The following is an 18,951-nucleotide window of genomic DNA, read 5'->3' as shown; positions in this document are numbered from 1 at the left end:
AGAGTTGAACAAGAAAAGCAAGTTCATACATGCAACTCAACAGTCCACTACAGGAAACTCAGTTGCAATACCACCAGTCAAAAGGCCGAGGCCTGCTGCTCTAGCGCAGCGTAGCAGGGCACGAAGGAGAGCACAAAACAATTGTACTCTCCCTGAGCCATGGGCAACAGCTCCTTCCTGCCAAGTCCTAGGGCTGCTCACCAGCAACGTGGTCTGGTTACTGCAGCACAGGGCAGAAGGCAGCACAGTCCCTGCCAAGGCACTTCTTCCACCCACTCTGTGTGACTGTATTTCAAGAAGCCACTTCCCACACCTCAGTCCCACCAGCAGCAAGTGCAGGCTGGAAAGGAGGAGTATCCATAAAGTCCTGAAGGAGATTATTATAAGAACCCTCCCAGAAAAGCACTCAGGGGATCACTGTACTCACAAAGCCATATCGAGGGTGGGTGTGAAGGTGCTGTCACTGGTGTGGCTCAACTCCAGACTCAAGGGGGAGTCAAATGCATCCAGCAGCTGGAATATGCCACCTCATCTCTACAAGCCAAGGTTAGGCCACAAAGCTGCTCACTGCCTCTTGCTGAGCCTATTTCACTGCTGCCCTCTTCCACCCAACACAGAAAACTTGCTGCTGCCCTGCTACCCATGACCTCCAGGAAAACCAGTGTGAGGTACATACGGAAATAAAACGGCAGGGCTGAATAGTTATGGGCTTCCCGGTATGCGATCAGGTTGATCTCGTGTTGCCGCTGCTGGGCCTGGAGACGATGCTTGGTACGTCGGTGATGGCAAACGCAACAGCAGCTGAGGATGATGATGATGGTCCACACCAGCCAAAACCCTGCCATGGGGGAGAGCAAGTGTTAACCACAACCCAAGAGCCACATCCAAACCCAGCAAGCACCACAAAGGCAATGGGGAAGATCATCAGAAAGCCCAGATCTGAACCCTGCACTGCTCTTAAAGGCAGAAATACATGTTACGCCAGGAGGTTTCAACACAGACCTGCCTGCATGGTTGACTCCTCTTCTGACAGCCCTGGGTAGCCCTGACAAAACTGGGTAACTCTGTATATGCCTTGGTACAATGTGGAGTATGTTCATTAAGTACAACTCTAGAGAAGAATGAAATATGGAGACAGAGCTAAGCTCCCTCCATCATCGCTCCCACCCTTTGGGTATCATTTCTTCTAGCCAAAAATATGAGAAGAGCTGTGAATAACATTGAACTTGTCTCCTGCAGCCACTTCAGTTTGAAAGTAACAATCAAGACACAAAAGACACTCTGCAGATTGACCACAGAAGAAGAGGAAAAACCCCAAGCACTATGTTTTGCTTTTGTTCGCACTGCTCTTTAATTTCCATCCCAAATCCTTCATTGTTACGTTTAACAAAACCATACTCTTTTTACATAAATGTCTCAAAATATTTTTAAAACTTATTTTTGTATTCAATGTCTTAAATTATCCAAAATTAGATTAAACCAGCCCCCCCACACTGAATCCTCAAGAAATCTAACTTCTGCTCTCTTTGTGGTCACGGCTGGTCTCGGCGCCCTGTCATACTGTACGTACACTGTTCCTTAAAAGGGAATTTATAAAGAACACTTCCTGCATTTCCTCCACTCCCTCCAACATGTGGAATAATTCCCCCTTTCCATAGATCTTCCTTCATGCTTGCATGCACTAGAAAGATGTTTCTGAGAAACACTTCAAAAGAGCAACAACATTCACTGCGGTTTAGGCTTTTGCCTCCTGCAAGTACAGCCCCCAGCTCTACCTGTTTAAATCTCTTTTTTAAGCTCAGGTTTTGCAGCTCAGGATACCAGGAGGGCTCCCCCTTTAGAAATGCGTAGGCCTGACAACCATTCCTCAGCAGAGATCACAACCCTGCTTTTCTTTTGGTAGCACCTTTGCCACTCTCCATTATTCCCAAACAGACAAAACGAAGACTCCTCATGCCACAGCCCATTTTCAGTATGTTTCTGCCTCGGGAGATCAAACTGCTTTATTCTCCTCCCTAGCAAAACCCTCTAGTCCCACCTTTGCTGCACCTTGATATTTTCAGCATCCCCTGCTGAGTTAGTGATGTTTTCTCTGCTAAGAGCTGGGTGGGGAAAGGTGAACAGTTTAGGAATTAGAAGAATGAGAGGAGTGTTGCTCTGGCTCAGAACAAAGTGCAATCGACCCATATCCCCTATCTCAGAGACCCACATTGGGCTGTTTGTAGGTGAACTGCATGTGCCATATCGTGCCTGTGAGCATTTGAGCACGGACTTTCACCTCCCTGTGTTGCAACCCAAATTCTTTATGTATTTTGGCATGGCAAACCGAAATCTCTCTTGCCTTGCACAACCAACCTCCCTAATGGACTGCATTCCACCTTATACCTAAACTTATCAAACCTGGCTATCAAATGAAGGTGTTACATGCTCCATCTTTTCCTGCTTGGCTGGAAATTAAGGTTCCTAGGTAGTTTTTCTAGCCAGCCTACTCAGCAGCACCACAAAGGGCAGAGAGAAAATGGTGATCTTCACTCCAGAGGAGCGCAGGATGAAGCACTCGAGATGTCCTCTGCATCTGAGCTGAGAAAGTGTCTGCTGCCTTCCAAACACCCATTTCTAAAAAAAAGCCTTTTTGTATAAAAGGACTGGCCTAGTCCATGCTTCCCTCCAAAGCCAGGTATTTGCAACTACCCCTGTAGCCACCCCCAGTACCACAACCTTGCCACGCAAACCCTATACACATTGCCTTGCTGTCTGAAGACTCCCGCTTTCTTTCCTGCTAAGAGAAGGTCCCTTGCCTCTTAGTTGCTGAAGAGGCAAGAACACACTCATCAAAACCAGGTCACTGGCACAGCACGCCACCATGCACTGAGGCAGGCCTGCACTTCATCTTTTAAGTACTCCTTATTTTCAACAGGCAGTCTGTGATCATGCATTCAAAAAACAATGGAAAATTACACCCAGCTATCCAGGGATTTTAGCCACAGTTATGAAAACAGATGCTTTTTAACACATTTGATCATGTCCTTTCCCAAGGACTCTAGATGCAATGGTAGCGAGCAGCACTTAGTTAGTTAAGATGGCCTGGAGAACTGCCACTGTTAAGCAATCTCAGCTGTAGCAGCCGAATTTTTCTGAAGGGAATAACTGCTCCCACCCAAGCCTGCATCCAGAAGATTAATAAAGTACTTCTTTCAAAAACTTCTCTACCCATTCCAGAGAAATCCCAAAGTGCTTTGCAGACAAACTGATGCACAAGCTCAGAGCAGGGGTCAAAGTAAGCTCAGCCATTCCTGGGAAGACCTGCGGCAACTCTGTAAACAACAGGCAGTAACAACATACAACAGCTTAGGATAATAAATTAATGTTGGATCCTACTGAAACCACAGGTGGCATTTTAAGTAAGCAGACCATAATTTACTGGATTGCAATCTGGCCACAGTGCCAGGAACAACACCTCCATTCTTGTGCAAAGGGTCTATGCACGCTCGCAACCACAAGTGGATGAGATCTGTTGTTTTTCCTGGGAATTGCCAGAAAAAGAACCCACTAATACCACGTTATTGCCTGGTTTCATTAACTGCTGACGCTTCCTAGAGCTTCTAGGAATTACCCAACCCCTGACTCAGCACGAGCCCAAGGATTTGCCTGGACGATCACAGGAGGTCAGCGGCGTGTGCCCACAATGGCCATTTGCTGGCCTGGCTTCTGGTGTCCTCCTTAATGGCTTTGCTCCTCATGCAACATGCCTGTCATGCAACAGCACGTCTGTACTGCAGCGCTCAAAGTCCCCCCCAGTGCATAGGAGGCAACAGGATGGGACACCCATAGGTGCTGAGGCACATGAGGGGCTCCTAGGTTGCCACTTGAAGAAGGGTGCCAGCACTGAGAGGAGGATCTGGTGTAGCTCTGGTTGCAAGCCCAGCACAATGCTGGCAGTCCAGGGCCTCCATAAAAGGCTCTACAACATGCCCTAGCCAGAAGTTTGGGTACAGCTGTAATTTTGGCTGCAGAACAGAAAAACTGTAAAAGACTAGCAGATATATAGTAGGGTCATTTATCTGGAATAAAGCTACGCATATACAGGCCAAGTACAACTGTAAATATTATGTCTAAGAGTATAGAGTGAACAGTGAAGATGTCCAGGGCTGAGCTGTGCATTTATACACCTGGTGATGCTTGGCTTCAAAACCAACAGCAGGGAGGTAAGCCAAGCAGAACACTGGCCCATGTACCCAGTGGCTCATTTGGCAGGCAGGGGTATTTCAAATTCACCCAAAGACAACACTACTCAAGCAGGAAACGTGGAGGCTGAGCACAGGAGTGGTACATGCTAACACCTTGCTTGTGGTGAAAGGAGGTACTGGCTCTGCTTCGTGTGGAAAATCATAGAATAGTTAGGGTTGGAAAGGACCTCAAGATCATCCAGTTCCAACCCCCCTGCCATGGGCAGGGACACCTCACACTAAATCATCTCACCCAAGGCTTCATCCAACCTGGCCTTGAACACTGCCAGGGATGGAGCACTCACAACCTCCCTGGGCAACCCATTCCAGCGCCTCACCACCCTAACAGGAAAGAATTTCCTCCTTATATCCAATCTAAACTTCCCCTGTTTAAGCTTTAACCTGTTACCCCTTGTCCTGTCACTACAGTCCCTGACAAAGAGTCCCTCCCCAGCATCCCTATAGGCCCCCTTCAGGTACTGGAAGGCTGCTATGAGGTCTCCACGCAGCCTTCTCTTCTCCAGGCTGAACAGCCCCAACTTCCTCAGCCTGTCTTCATACGGGAGGTGCTCCAGTCCCCTGATCATCCTCGTGGCCCTCCTCTGGGCTTGTTCCAGCAGTTCCATGTCCTTTTTATGTTGAGGACACCAGAACTGCACACAATACTCCAGGTGAGGTCTCACAAGAGCAGAGTAGAGGGGCAGGATCACCTCTTTCGACCTGCTGGTCACGCTCCTTTTGATGCAGCCCAGGATACGGTTGGCTTTCTGAGCTGCGAGCACACACTGCCAGCTCATGGTCATTTTCTCATCGACCAGCACCCCCAAGTCCTTCTCAGCAGGGCACCAGAAGTTTGGCATTAAAAAGCCTCTAAAAGCCAAGTAAAAATGGGCTTCTAGTTGCATTCACCATCACCCAAAACCTTCCCTGTGCTCTTCAGTGTGTGCCTCCTTCCCAAATGGACACAAGCTGGTTTTCAGCTGCATTGTGCTAAGCTATCACTGCAGTCACTGGAAAAGCAGAAAGGCTGTGAGACAACTGGGCATTTTGATCCAAGTTTGCCATTAAATGTCTGAATTGAGAGATACTATTACTCACTGTCAGGTTGGCGGTGACCACTGAGATTGAAAACTCATGGCAACCTGAGGGCAATGTGACAGGCAAAAAGCAAACAGTGTCTTTGGAAAAACAACCACTGATGATCAGCATCAACAGAAGTCATGCACCAGTTTGAAGCTAAACATGCCCCAGGGGATCACTGGACTTGAAAGCAATTTCAGGCGGGTTCTTGGTTTATGGAAGAGTCAGAAGCTGAAACAACTCTCCAGTCCAAAAAAGGCTGAATCCTGAGAAACACTGCTGTATTTTCTGCCGAATTCACTGGTGATGCTAATGGGTGGATAATGATGCAACCAAGGGGTGAATCAGACCCAGCCAAGGAGCTGAATTTTGCCAAGAGATTTCCCTGCCAGGGCGTCAAAACCTTTCATTAAAAAAGGAAGGATCATCCTCTTACCCAGCATCGGACAGGCTCAGAGCTGTAAGCTTTACATGAGCACCAAGCTCTGAGTCACAACAGGAGCTGCAGAAATACCCAGGGACAGAATTAGCTCCCAGGAAAGCCATCTCCCACAAGCGGAGGAAATACCGAAGAAAGAGAAGGCTGCTACACTTGGAGTCCTTGGGAAAGGGAGCCTTATCACATGGTCATGCACCAGAGATGTTTTCTACCAGCTGCAAAATAACATGTCAGGCTTAAAAGCTTCAAGAAAAACCTTCCTGGGATGCTGACCAGAGCTTTGCTCAAACTTAAGAATGATTAAGAATAAAATAATTTAAGAAAAAATAAACAACCCAGAGCATTCGCTCCACATGAAAAAGGTGGGAGCAATGCTCAGGCTGATGATGGACTGTATTTGCTGAATGGGATGTTGCCATCAGCATTCCCGTTCAGGGGAACTCCTTTTATCCTGTGCAAAATGGAAAATGTCTTCTGGAGCGCTCCAAGGGTAGGAACAGAGAAATTTGCCCTCAAGTTCATGGTAAACTTGGGCAAATGCCATCATTCTGCTGCTGGAAGAAAGGCCCCTAAAAGCAAGCCAAAACATATTGCAAAGTGGTTTTGTGTCTGCCTGACAAGCATATGGGTAATAGCTTTGGCTCCACGAGAGCTGGTTCTGAACAGAAGTGGGACAATTTCACTGACTAAAAGGCAGTGTCCCAAATGGTGGCTATCATCAAAAACAGGAGAGAGATTTACTTGGTACCAGAACCTGGATGCATTGAGTTTAACTCTGTCATCCAGCACAGATCCTCTTCTGTCTGTCTCTTTCATACCTCCTGCTGCCTCTTCCATCTCTTCTTGTGCCGCAGCTGCAGTCTGAACTGGTTTGAGGGAACCAGAGCAGTTTGAAACTCATCTACCAAACACAACAGCAGTAAGAGAAAGACTATGACTTTCAATGACAGCTTTATGTCAGTTTAAATCAATGGGACTGTAGCCCCAGCCTGATCACACTGCAGGAAAAAGTTACAAGTATTTGTAGAGTACAATGGCAAAAGAAAAGCTGAAAACAACATCTCCAACTTCTGCTTGTTTGCTTGCTCCCAGACTGGTAACTCATACAAAAGGAGATGGATGTTACCTGCAGCTGGTTTCTAGTTTTCAGAGTAGTGTCCCGCATATGTGGCACACACACTGCCATGAGATAAGGTGGAAAAAGACAGATTTCAGAAAAATTCTTTGCTTATCTTGCAATAAGAATCAACTTGAGGCAGTAAATCTGCAGGCACTGCTTTTAGGCCTCTCTTCTGGGGAGGGAGCATTTGAAGAGCAATTGTTTCTGTGCTTCAGAAGATGCAAGTCCAGTCAGTTCCAGCTGACTTACACCTCCCAAGACATTTATGTTGGTAAAATGCATGCTGAACAGCAGTCTAACAGAGATTGGAGAGGAAAACCAGCTGACACCATTTCCAGAACACCTGGAAGCAAGATCTGGAGATCACTGCACCAACAGATCTGTGCATCTGGTGAGAAGCGGGGCTGGAGGTACAAAAGGCAGGGGGTGCACCGGCGCCAGCAAACTCTCTTGCCTTTGCTTGCTGCTCAACACAGAGCACATAGAAGCAGGCCACACAGGGCAAAAGTCAGTTTTTGCACTGTCAGGCTATGCAAGATGGCTTGCCTTCTCCTTTGGGTTTGTGAATTATACCAAGCCACATCAAAACAAGACGATTTTGATGTCTGGATTAGGCTAAAAAATGTGCAAGGAAATCAGGAAATAATTCCCTCAGTGACCCTATTTATCATGAGTTTCTGCATGGTTGTGACATTTGTTTTGTTTGTCCTAATACTGTCAGCTAGGCCTTGTCATGGGAGCATTATCGCTGAAGCACCAGCTGAGGAGTAACAGCAGCCAAAGGTGAAGTTTGATACATCTAAAGAGAAAGCAAGTGCAACCATGTAGGAGGCTGAGTGAAAGGCAAGGAACAGGCTAAATCCCTCTCTGGAAAAGGACATGGATTGAAGGATAAGATGACACACAGTAAGGAAGAAAACTTGGGACTGATGTGTTGTTTGACTGAGAGTTTTGGAGACTGGAGCAAGTTTTGGAAATGAATTCCTATTATGAAGCTGACCTGGAACATGTACGTGGTACAGCAGTTGCTTCAGTTTTAGCAACTAACCGGATCCCTGCCAGAATTTTCTGGCAGCATGCTTTTTGGGGAAAAGAGCTGTCTAGAGATTCCAAGGGGAAGCGTGCAGAGATGAGCAAAATGTTCAAAATCAGCAAAAACATCAACTGTGCTGTCTGCAAACAGAACATTTTTTTCCTGTACAACCCTTCCACCAGGGCCCAAACAATCAACATCTTTTTTACTTTGCTGAAGAAGCCAAAATGAAGCAAAATAGGCACATGCAACATCTGAACACTCACCCATTGCCAGTGCTGGTTTGCTGTACAGTACCTACATGACTTAAGACCAGCTAAGCCCTCTAACTTAAAAATCCTAAAACTAAGATCTTCTGCACACAGTGGCCAGCCACCTTTTCCATGTTCCATGATTCCTGAAGTATGGTGTACCCTTTTTCCAACCACACTATGCAAACTATTTTCTATAGGTTTTCTTGCTGTGTTCAGAGCCTCTGGAGCCATTCAATTTCATGCTGGTCCTTAAGAGGCAAGGAAACATGCAAGGACAGATGTCAGGAGATCTGGATGTGGGTTTCAGCCCTAATTATACACTTATGAAAATCCCAAATGTCTGAGCCTAAATTCTTAACCTGCAAAATGCAGGAATGGCATTCTTCCCCAATTACCTTCCTCCTGTATTTTGGAAAATGGTATTTTGGAATATCTAAGCAGTAGATGCCTGTCAGGCCTGGACAAAGGTCAACATTGGGCAACTCCAGTAAATCACAATCACATCATAACACACCTGAATGAAAACTGTAAGCAAGCAAAACCCAGTGCTGCTGCCATTCTCCCAAGACCACAATCCCCACCCTGGGGACCATGAGCTCTCTGGGGAGCCCAAAGAAATTGTGAAGCTAAAATGTTGAACCAGCTCAACCACCATCCAAATACAAAAGCAACAGTAAAGCCTCTTCTTCCCTTTTACTTTTTATGATTCTATTCCAAGAAAATTCAAAAGCATACTGCACATTTTCCCTCGTGTTACCAGTTACCAAGCTTGAGCTAAGAAGTAAATACACCTTTATATAGCTATTAGGCCTACATATATATGAATCCGGACATAGTTTTATTATTTGGCAGCATGGCACTATTCATTTTTTTTTTTTTTAACAAGAGTGGGGTGGGGGATCTGAACTGGGCTGTTATCTAATTTTAAACACAGGCCGTCCACCTGCTTGGCATATCATGTTCTCCATTCCTACACTCCACCCCTTAACAAAATAATACCTTGATTTTGCATCCTATTCCACTGCCCACAAGCACTGGTTTGTAATTACTGCAAACTTAACATGCTGTCTAGAAATGCTGAGATCAGCCGTTTTCAAAGACAAACTTCCCTCAAATTCTTAAACTGGGAAAAAAGATCCTTTTTACAGGAAAAACCTCCAAGTGGCCACGGAGAGTGGCCACAGGATCACATTTCAGAAGGCATGTCCGGCAAAGACAAACACATTTTCTTTTCCATTTCAAATGCCACCCTCCTCGGCTTCTTCTCCCCACAAAGCTGTGGTGGTAAATAAATCCAGGACTGAATTCAACAACTCTAGCAACGTCTGTTTTCAGGCACACAAAAGCACTGGCGGTCCGAGAAGGTCAAGAGGAGCAGAAACTTCTCAGAAGCTACTGCAGTACATGCATACACTGGTTAAAATCAAAACACAGAACAACCATGAAGCCATACTTTAAAGGTGCTGCTAAGTTAACTGTTCATTAACTCAAAAGTTAATAATAACTTTTTAAAAGCTAATCTATTCCCAAGCATGTAAAGCTGTTACACTCCACACCACCAATTTACGGCTCATATTAAGACTATTTTACATATACTATCACTGGTATTCACCTTGAAGGTCTTGGAGTGCCTCACCATATGTACCTACCGAAGATACTCAAGAACTGGAGCAGCAGGTAAGTTCTGCAGCTGTGCTCACAAGCTCTAGAATATGAGTTTTCATTTAAAGGACACGCTCCCCCGTGCCTCCTCCCTCCCACCCCAGCAGCTTTTTTCTAACACAATGGCAAAGCGAGCTTAGAAAACATTAACCAATTGTAAAATGATGTTGGACATTTGCCTGAGTTTGCAGAAAGCCTAGAAGAACGGGTCTCATGTTTGCTTTACTCCTCTCATCGCAGTGTGGTATATGATGCTCTCTGCAACACAGAAGGAATATGAATCTCAATGCAGAAACCCATTCCTCCTGAGGAACCATCCAGCAGTGTGTGCCACTAATATGTTTGTTCCATGATCTCAGCATGACCTCTGTACTTGCCCTAGAAAGAAGCCTGAAAAATTCTGCTTCTTTCTAACAAAATCTGGTTTTATCTTCCAAGAACTTTTATGATGCAGCCAGGCACTGCCAAGTCTCAAAGGCCGTGCCGTACTGAGAGCACAAAGATAGCTGAAGTAAAATCATTCCACTAAAATGGCAGGGGGCTATTGTTCGGGCTGTATTGTTTGTATCCAATTCAATTAAGCCTCTCTTTCAAGATGTCCATGGGAGAAAGATGGCGACTGTGCAACAAGCTCCAGCGTGCAGCTGTACTTCATGCTGTTGCTCAATTTAGACCCTGCTTGCTACACAGTCTGTAAACCCTTGCATACGTGCATCTTCCTCCACATTCCCACCCACATAAATCCAAAACTGGGTCTGACCTTCCCCTCTCTGCTTTGTCCATGCAGCCCCATATAGAACAAATTCCAGCCATCTGTCCTGCCCTGCCTGTGCAGCCCAATGCTAGGACGTGAACCATGCAGCCCAAGGCAGCCATGTATTTGTGCCTATCTCTCAGCCTGTTAGTGTCCCTGGAGCTGCCCCCCTAACCTTCTCCCTTTTCCTCTTGCCATGAATTGTTTCTTGAAGTGCTTAGAGACTTCTGAAAATCAAGCTGCTGTAGCAGGTCTGCAATACATTCAGATCCTGCCATTAGCATCAACACAGCCAGCCACTGCAGTCTGATGCACAGTGTGACTTGCAGGAGTCTATTAGATTCCTGTTTAGTTTATAACCACACAGTCCATGCTTCACTGGTTAATTTGAAGAGTAAGAATATGTCTCTAGGCTAAAGGATTCAACTATTCCTGTCCTTAGATACAGGTTAAGTGACAATCTTGGTATGTGTAATACATTTCCACACACGATACTTTGAGAAAGTGAAACTATGGGCACAGCAGAAGAATTAAGTAGATAGCACAGTTGCATAAAAGCTACAAGATACTACTGGATGTGGTGAGAAAGTCTCTCCAGCCTCTCTAATGTGGGGGTGCAGAGCTCAGAGTTCCACATTTCCAAAGATGCCTTCTCAGTCTAAGCTCCTGGCAGTACAACAGCACATTAACACCAGCATTCAACCCTTTGTGCTCCTCCTCAAGAAAGGACATCATCAGAGCAGCACGAATGTAAAAGTTTGCCTTTAAAATTTAGCATTTCTTACTTCCCTATCCTCTCAACTTCCCATTTTTCCCATGTAATTTTACCAGAGTATTGCTGACCTGCTGCCATCTAAATGGATTTAACAGGTATAGCCGCTAAACCGCTCACTGGAAACATCGGTAGTTTTAAATGCCAGATTTTGGGAAAGATTAGGTAAGAGGGGTTGCCATGGGCAATGTATGTTCTTCTCAGCCCACAGTATTCAGCCACTGTTAGCCCGCAAGATTTGCCCAAGACCCTCTCCGTCCAAAGAGCTGTGCTCCAAACACAATGCATCCCGAGGAGAATAAATGTCCTACCCCCACCCCACCTTGAAAGGATAGCTTTAAGAAGATAAACGAGATTTAAACTGTTACTCTTGCAAAGAACTAAAACAATAACCTGAAAGATACTGAATTAATTCTCTGCTTGAGTGTTTCAAACTCTAGTGTAGCGTGCATTGGCATTTCTCCCTCAAGCATGGTTTCCTTACTTGTGTACCCTCAGTACTGCCCAAATCAGTGAGAATACCAAACAAATCTCCAGACATGAACCTGGCAAGACGAACCATTACTCCTCAAAAAGCATGCAGTGTCCACTGTAGAGACCCTATTTCCTTTGCCATGTCAGGTCAACTCTAGTTTGTGTTGCAGTGAAATGCAATTGTGATGCGTAACAAGGGCTGAATATAAAACCCCAAGGGACACAAGCCAGACTTGTATGAGAGCCATGCAGATTAGGAAGGGAAGCCATACAAAATGGAAGGACTTACACCAGAGTTCATAGTAGTAGTTGCAACACTGGGATTGTCCACAACAGTGGCCCGTTTCACATATGTAACTTTGATTGTTGACACCCATGCAGGTTTCCTTGTCCTAAAATTAAACAGACACACTTTTAAGATGTTTTGTCAGTATCTTCTGTAAATGTAATTTTTTCACTTAATGATCTGCAAGCATTTGAAAAGTCACAAGTTATGGTCTTGGGAAACTATAGAATACATAAAGTTGTTAAAAAATAGCTACATATCACCAAAAATCACAAACAACTATTCAGAAGAAAACCCTGTATCTCCAAACTCATGAGTTACATTGCTTTACCATTCAAGTCAGCCCTGCTTTCTCATCATCCTTTTCCCATTAAAGGTTACTACGTTCTAGGAGCCAGACATTCTCTTAAGGAAGAGATGTCATTTGTTCCACATTTTACACAATATCGCTGCATTAGTGGGGCTGAATGCCAAGTGGAGGAAATGCATTCATAAACAGAACATTATAATTTGAGAAAAGACTGCTTGGATTCATTTAGATTTAACTGATAATTGCAGTATGTTCCTGCAAGATTCCAATCTAAAATGATTCCTTCATAATTAGCCATGTGCTTCGTATAAGATAAGCATTCCTGTAAAACTTCTTCCTGGAATAGCAAAGTAGTCCAGGAGCTCGGCCAAATCAGCTGTACTTTATCACCCAGCAGGTCCTCAGGACACTTAAGATGGAAAAGGACCACTGTGCAAGGTCTTGCTCCCCACATAGTGCACTGCTTCACAAAAGCCTCTGTTTTCCTGCTAGTCTAAAAATCTGGGTGGGAAAAAGTACAAAACACAAGAAAACAAAAGCATTTTACGGGTCGTGGTTTGTACATCCTCTAGGATTTAGGCCTTGGGGGAACCTGGAAGTTACACTACACAGTTTCTTGTGAAACAGAGATCTTAATAAAAAACATTGATGCTGCAAACCTGTAACAAAGTCTAAAATTTTTGCTTTCTTTCACTTAAAATTTACTGTAAGGCAAAGAAAATGTGGGAAGGTTTAGATTGAAAAATGTGTTGAAAGAATTAGTCGTGTAAGTGACACCTTTCAAAACAAACAAACAAAAAGCCCAACAAAACCCAACCAGCAGGTTACAGGAACACACATCACCGGACTCGAACACTTGCTGAGCTGCACTGTCCTTTTATGAGGGCACATAGCCACACTTCTCAGCTCTATGGAGCCACCATATGCACAAAATACACAGATCACCTCAAACGATGGGCCACCTCACTGAATGAGAGAGGTAAGGCAGCAGTTTCAATGCAGAAGGGTCCTGCACTAAGTTCTTAAGAAGACTCAGTCTATTTGGGGATCTGGGAGAGCACCAGCACCCCACCACCATGCAGCACCCCGGTCAGAGCTGCATCTCCCCACACTGGGCCTGTGGGTCCCTCACATAGTACATAGTACAGAAAAGATCCCATGCTGCATTTTTCTCCTAAGAAGTCACACCAACTTCTGAAAACCCTTTTGAAAGGGTTTTTGATCAGGTGAGAGCACAGTTCAGAAACCATCAGTCAGCACACAATGCATGGCTTCCCTTCCTTCCACAGGACGGCTCTAAAAAGCACCAACACAGCACTCTTTAGAACTCACCCACAGAGGCAAAAAGCAGGAGGGGTATGTGCCTCCTTTTTCTAGAGAGAGAAGAATATCTTGCTGGACAGACCAGTTGAACTGCTTTACTACAGGTAGCTAAAGCAAACATTTTATGTTCTTGCCTTGAGAGGCTGCATGCCAACAGCAGACACAACATTCTCCTATAGGGTAAGGAGGTGTTTCCATCTCTAACTGCAACTTTTACAAGACACTGTTGAGCCAGCACAGCATTTTCTGCTTCAGACATGCTATTCATTCCAAAAGTTGTAAGGTTAGTCAGCAAAAAGAACCAGAAACAGGACACATCTATTTCTGATCTCCTCTTATTATTTGCACTTCTCATTTTCATTGGCCTTGCAGAGTTAACGTAACCGATGAGCAGCATAGATTTTGGCTCTCCTAGCAACAGAATTGAGAAATTAAAATCCCATTGCAAAATTGCAATCCTGTTGATAATGCACAAGTCAGTAAGCGACCAGCTGAGGCCTGCGGTTGTGACACATAAAGATCAATGCGACCTGCTGAACCAGCAAATGACTCACGCAGAAGTGGTGAAAGCACAGAGTCCCACCTCAGGAACAACTTTGTACCACAGCACTGATCTGTCCTTGACCACCTGTGTTTACTCCCCCAAAACTTGCTCCATTCAGTGGCGTCTGATTCAAAGAGTAGCAATAAGGAACATATCCGTGTTTTTTGGCAGCAACAACCTATAACAACTTCAATGTCACTGTATTTTCCCCACTCAAGAACTTCTACAAGTCTTAATTTCTGAGACTTTAATCACATTATCCTTTTCCTTGAGCTTCCTGACTCCCTCTTGCCAATGTCACTATATCTGAAATGACCTTTCCACAACACCATAGGCTTATGTGCCTGGTTGCTTCTTCTTAGCCCAGATGGCAAACAGGTCTATGAGGGGATAGGTGTGCATGTGGAAAAGATCCTCAGTACCTAGGTTGTTATTCAGCAGGTTATTCCTGCCTGCTTTTGGAGATAAGTCTCAAGCAACATCCTGCTTTACCATCTAAAGCAGAGTTCAGATCTTGCTGTCTGAAGCTTCTTTACATACTGACCAAGAGAAATTAGCTTCCTTGCTAATATATAAGCACTTGTACCTTTGAATAGTCTTTGCAGTTGGCTTTCAGCTCCCACAGCTCAGAAAGTCCCAGGTTTTCAAGTCCTTGCAGTGCCAGCCATACTCCTCGAAGTCGGAGCAACTGCTCTTAGAGCTTTTCTGCAGCTCTCTGCCAGCCCAGCCACCAATGGGTTTCTGGGAACAGGGAGCCGTCAGACCCAGTGCCACGTGTCAGAGCCAGAACTGTCACCCTTGTTTCCAAACAGTTTCACAGAATCAAGGAATAATTTAGTTTGGAAAGGATCCCAGCAGGTCACATGGCCCGACCCCTGCTCAGAGCACAGCTACCTCCAACGCTAGGTTACTCAACCCGGCACAGGGAAAGAGATAACACGTAAAGGCAACAAATCACTGGAAAAAGTCCACTAGGCAAAGCTTCCAGCACAAAGAGAGCATTGTTTTGGAACATGGTACAGGTGTCTCCTTTGGATTGAGCATTTCAGTCTCCTTTCCTCTCCCAACGTAAGTCAAGACTCATCTCTGTAATAAGCTGTACAGTTTCTTGCACCGTTTTGCAAGCCAAGAAGGAGGTTACACACTGCCATCCATACAGAGATCATGGTATTTTTTTGTCAGGAAACCTCTGCTCACCACCAAGCACTTCCATGAGGATTCGATTCCTGGTTAAACCCCAGCCTGCACTTTTTGTACCATCACCTCTGTATTATTTCTACTTCCCTCTCCCATTCCTTCTTTGTGTCACATGCTGCAAAACTGTAACTACTTAAGACATATCAGCAATACAGTAATCCATAGTCTAAATGTCTCCTGGAAACTATATCACAAGTACTTGCGTTATGAAAGCAACTATTTCCTCTTTCACACCAACAGGTAGGGACAAGGCACAGGACTGCAAGCAGTTTTATAGGTAAGAAAAATATATCTGGGGAAAAAAGTCTTATAGGAGAAAGTTGAGTACTAGCATTTAGTGACCTGCCTTTGTTTCTACCTTCCATTGCAAGCAGCACTCATGATTTTAAATCTTTATCATTCTTAGCAGCATGGAGTTTTTACTGAACTATTACAGAGGGGTCGGGGGGGGAGGTGTGTGTTAGATAGTCTTATATAAAGGAGGAGGAGAATTTCTTTCCAACAGCACTTTCTTCCCCAATAGCCAGTGACTACCACATTCCGGTGCAGGCTCCTCTGCTGAAGGACAGTCTTGTTTTCTTGTTGTCCAGGCAAGCACACCCCTGCCCACCACCGTTTGTTCAGCTAACTGTACACACCTCCAGACGGGATTACTAAGCAGTATCTACATGGGTCTGCTCTCAAAAACTGTTCAACTCCATCAGAACAGAATATTCCTGTTTCGCAACTAAGAAGCCCGAACACGCCATCCGTTATCTCCTACCTGCAAAGCCTGGGAGATTTCCAGCTTAGTTCAGGAGTGTGGCTTTGTCCTGTAAAGCAACATGTACTCATGTGCATCATGGTCTCCTTGGCATCATCCTAAGAGCTAATGCACATCTAAGAAACTGGGAACACTGCATCCCTGATCCACACACCAAAGCCAGCAGCTTTCAGGAGAAAGCTCTGCAAACCTCGAGTCTGTGTTCTCTCCCCATCCAGTCCAATAGAGGCCATTCGTTAAATCCAGTAGAGGCTCTGACTCATGAAACTGGTTGAGTTGGGAAGACCTCACCTCAGTGCATTTGGAAAGCCTCTATTTAAGATGTGGCATTCTGGATTAGTTTTCACTTGTCATAAACTTTATAAAGCAACTTGGAGTAAATGTAAGATTTACTTATTTTCTTGTTGATATTTGGCATTTGTTATAAGCCCACAACCATGCTGGCAACTCTGCCAGGAGCACACTCGTGCTGTCAAGTGTATTTACAAATAATCCTTAAAATACCCAGCAGTGGTAGGTAGAAGAGGACTCAAGGCAGTGCTGCATGTTGTCACATCTGAAGCTACAGCAAACATTAACGTCAGTGCCAGGGAAAAAAGCCAATTATTTTCTCCACTTTCCAGTTTAGTATTGGACCTTTGCTGGAAGTCTACGTGTCAAATTAAAAGGTCAAAATCTAGGGCATGATCAAGACAGGAGGCATTCAGGGAGGTCTGTAGGTTGCCTGAATTACACCTTGCTGCAAGAAAGGATGAAATCAGACCTCCTCAACCTACTTTTCTGAAGGTTTTCAGTACTAAATGGTTGGGTTTAATATCCATAAATTTGTTAGGATTTATTGTGTATGAAACCAGTGTAGGAAACTGAAGGAATGAGAACTGATGGACAGTGGAGTACCACTACAACAAAAGGATCAAGGCACTTCATAATTTTCTATTCTCAAAAGCCAGCAGTTAACCTGGGAACACTGTTGCTATGTTGAAAAGGAGGAAGATGAAGATGAGCAAATTCCAGGCCGGTGTGGCTATTTTCCAAGCTGAAAATTAATATCTGCAACTGCAGCAACAAACACCACAGCCCACGCTCAGAAGTACATAGTTGGCAGTGAACCACCTACAAAAGATGACTCCTCAGCTGGCATCAACCAGGTAACCAAAACCAGCAGTAGCTGATATCACAGAGATCTAATAACCATTTTAGCTCTTTGCTCTGTCTCCTCTTTCCACAGAAATCTGGCCTCCATTACCCTAAATATGAGCACCTTGCATTTATACAGCCTCTGTGTATGTCATTCAACCTGACAGAGTATCTTTTCATCCTAACCTTGGTAATACCCAGACATCCTGGAAAACATTTGTCTGCAAATGTGATTTGCATTTACTGACAGCAGGTTATATGCCATTCCTGTCTTCTAGGGTAGCCAGTTCTTTAGACCTACTCCAATTTCTCTCCAAACCTCAGGTATACCATTTGCCAAAGCACTGTGTAGCAAATTACTGTTTGACCTGTAAGAGATGGGGATTAATAACAGAACTGAATAATGCATTGCAGACAGTGGGACACCATGAAAAGCCCAGCAGCAGGCTGGAGGGAGGCTGCCAAACTGGCACCCACTGGAAGGCAAGATGCTACTGGTTTTAACAGGACTCAGGCTCAACCTGTGACCTCTCCAGACCTGGCTTTGTGACTCTCACAGGGGACTTTGGTAATAAGCATCTGTCCAACAATGAAAAAAATCCTGACCTAGTTATTTCACTGATCTCATTACTCACAGGCAGCAGACCTTTGCTTTCAGTACCCATCTGCCCCCCTAACAACAAAGCAGGACGGATTTAAGCAAGTGACACAATCTTCAGAAAAATGAATTAGAGTATGTACCTTGAGTAACTTGTAATCAGAATGTGAACCGTGTATATTCTTTAAGCACCCGGAGTACCAGAATGGACGTGATTATTAGTATCTTCAATATGTTTGATACAGCCAACCGGAAAAAACTGTATTTGATACCCAATGAGTTACCACTTGGCTTTTACTCAAGCTCACATATCAGACTATCACTAGAGCTGGTCAGCCAAGACCAGCAGCAATAGCTCACAAGAATGCAAACACAAAGCTAATACAGATGATGCCCATTTCTGTCAGATAAAAGACTCAGTAGCAAGTAAAAATTCCTACTGAAAATACCGGCATGCCAAATCTTGCCATAGAGTTTATTACAATTCCTGGTTTGCCAGCTGCTTCCCAGCTCCTAAACAAAATTAATCTTAAATTAAAAGATCACTAGATCCTTTCAGAGGAGGACAGTAGGTGGGATGGCAGCAAGGACTGGCAAAAAGCGCTGATCACCAGGGCAGGTCAGGACTGACGTCAACCTGGCTGAGTGGGCACCACAGCCACCAGTCAGCTCCCATACTCATAAACACCATACTTGTTAGTCCTTTGTAACATAAAAGCAAAAATCCACCATCGAAGCAAGTGCTGTGTGTTTGGTGGGTTCAGTTTAACAAAAAACATGTTAAGATTGGTAAAGATGTAAATGCCTTTGATTGCTGGGAGTTACTGGAACCTCGGGTGCCAGCTCGACAAGGGATAATTCCTGTAAGCCTGCCTTACGACACACAGCTGAGGCCAGGAAATAAATCAAGTCTGGCCATTTCTTCATAAGACACCCACCACAAATCTGGTTTTGCTGAATGTGGAAAAAACAAAATGTA

The 18,951-nt window shown here is 44.7% G+C and overlaps 1 protein-coding gene across 8 annotated transcripts in view; it reads right to left on the bottom strand.

Moving 5' to 3' along the window:
* The window catches only part of WBP1L (WW domain binding protein 1 like), a 60,241-nt gene that overhangs the window by 3,064 nt on the left and 38,226 nt on the right, over positions 1–18,951 (bottom strand). For 6 of the 8 annotated variants that reach the window (XM_065672149.1, XM_065672155.1, XM_065672151.1 and 3 more), the window contains exons 2-3: positions 12,104–12,206; positions 677–838 (exon numbers count right to left, since the gene is read on the bottom strand). In XM_065672149.1, coding sequence (XP_065528221.1) covers positions 677–838; positions 12,104–12,206 — 265 coding nt within the window. Of the gene's footprint in view, positions 1–676; positions 839–12,103; positions 12,207–14,863; positions 15,004–18,951 lie in introns of those variants that run through there. The other 2 variants (XM_065672154.1, XM_065672153.1) reach the window with 2 other exon arrangements.

The sequence above is a fragment of the Lathamus discolor genome, chromosome 3, assembly GCF_037157495.1.
Source record: "Lathamus discolor isolate bLatDis1 chromosome 3, bLatDis1.hap1, whole genome shotgun sequence".
Lineage (NCBI taxonomy): Eukaryota > Metazoa > Chordata > Aves > Psittaciformes > Psittacidae > Lathamus > Lathamus discolor.
This window is presented reverse-complemented; position numbering and strand designations above follow the sequence as displayed.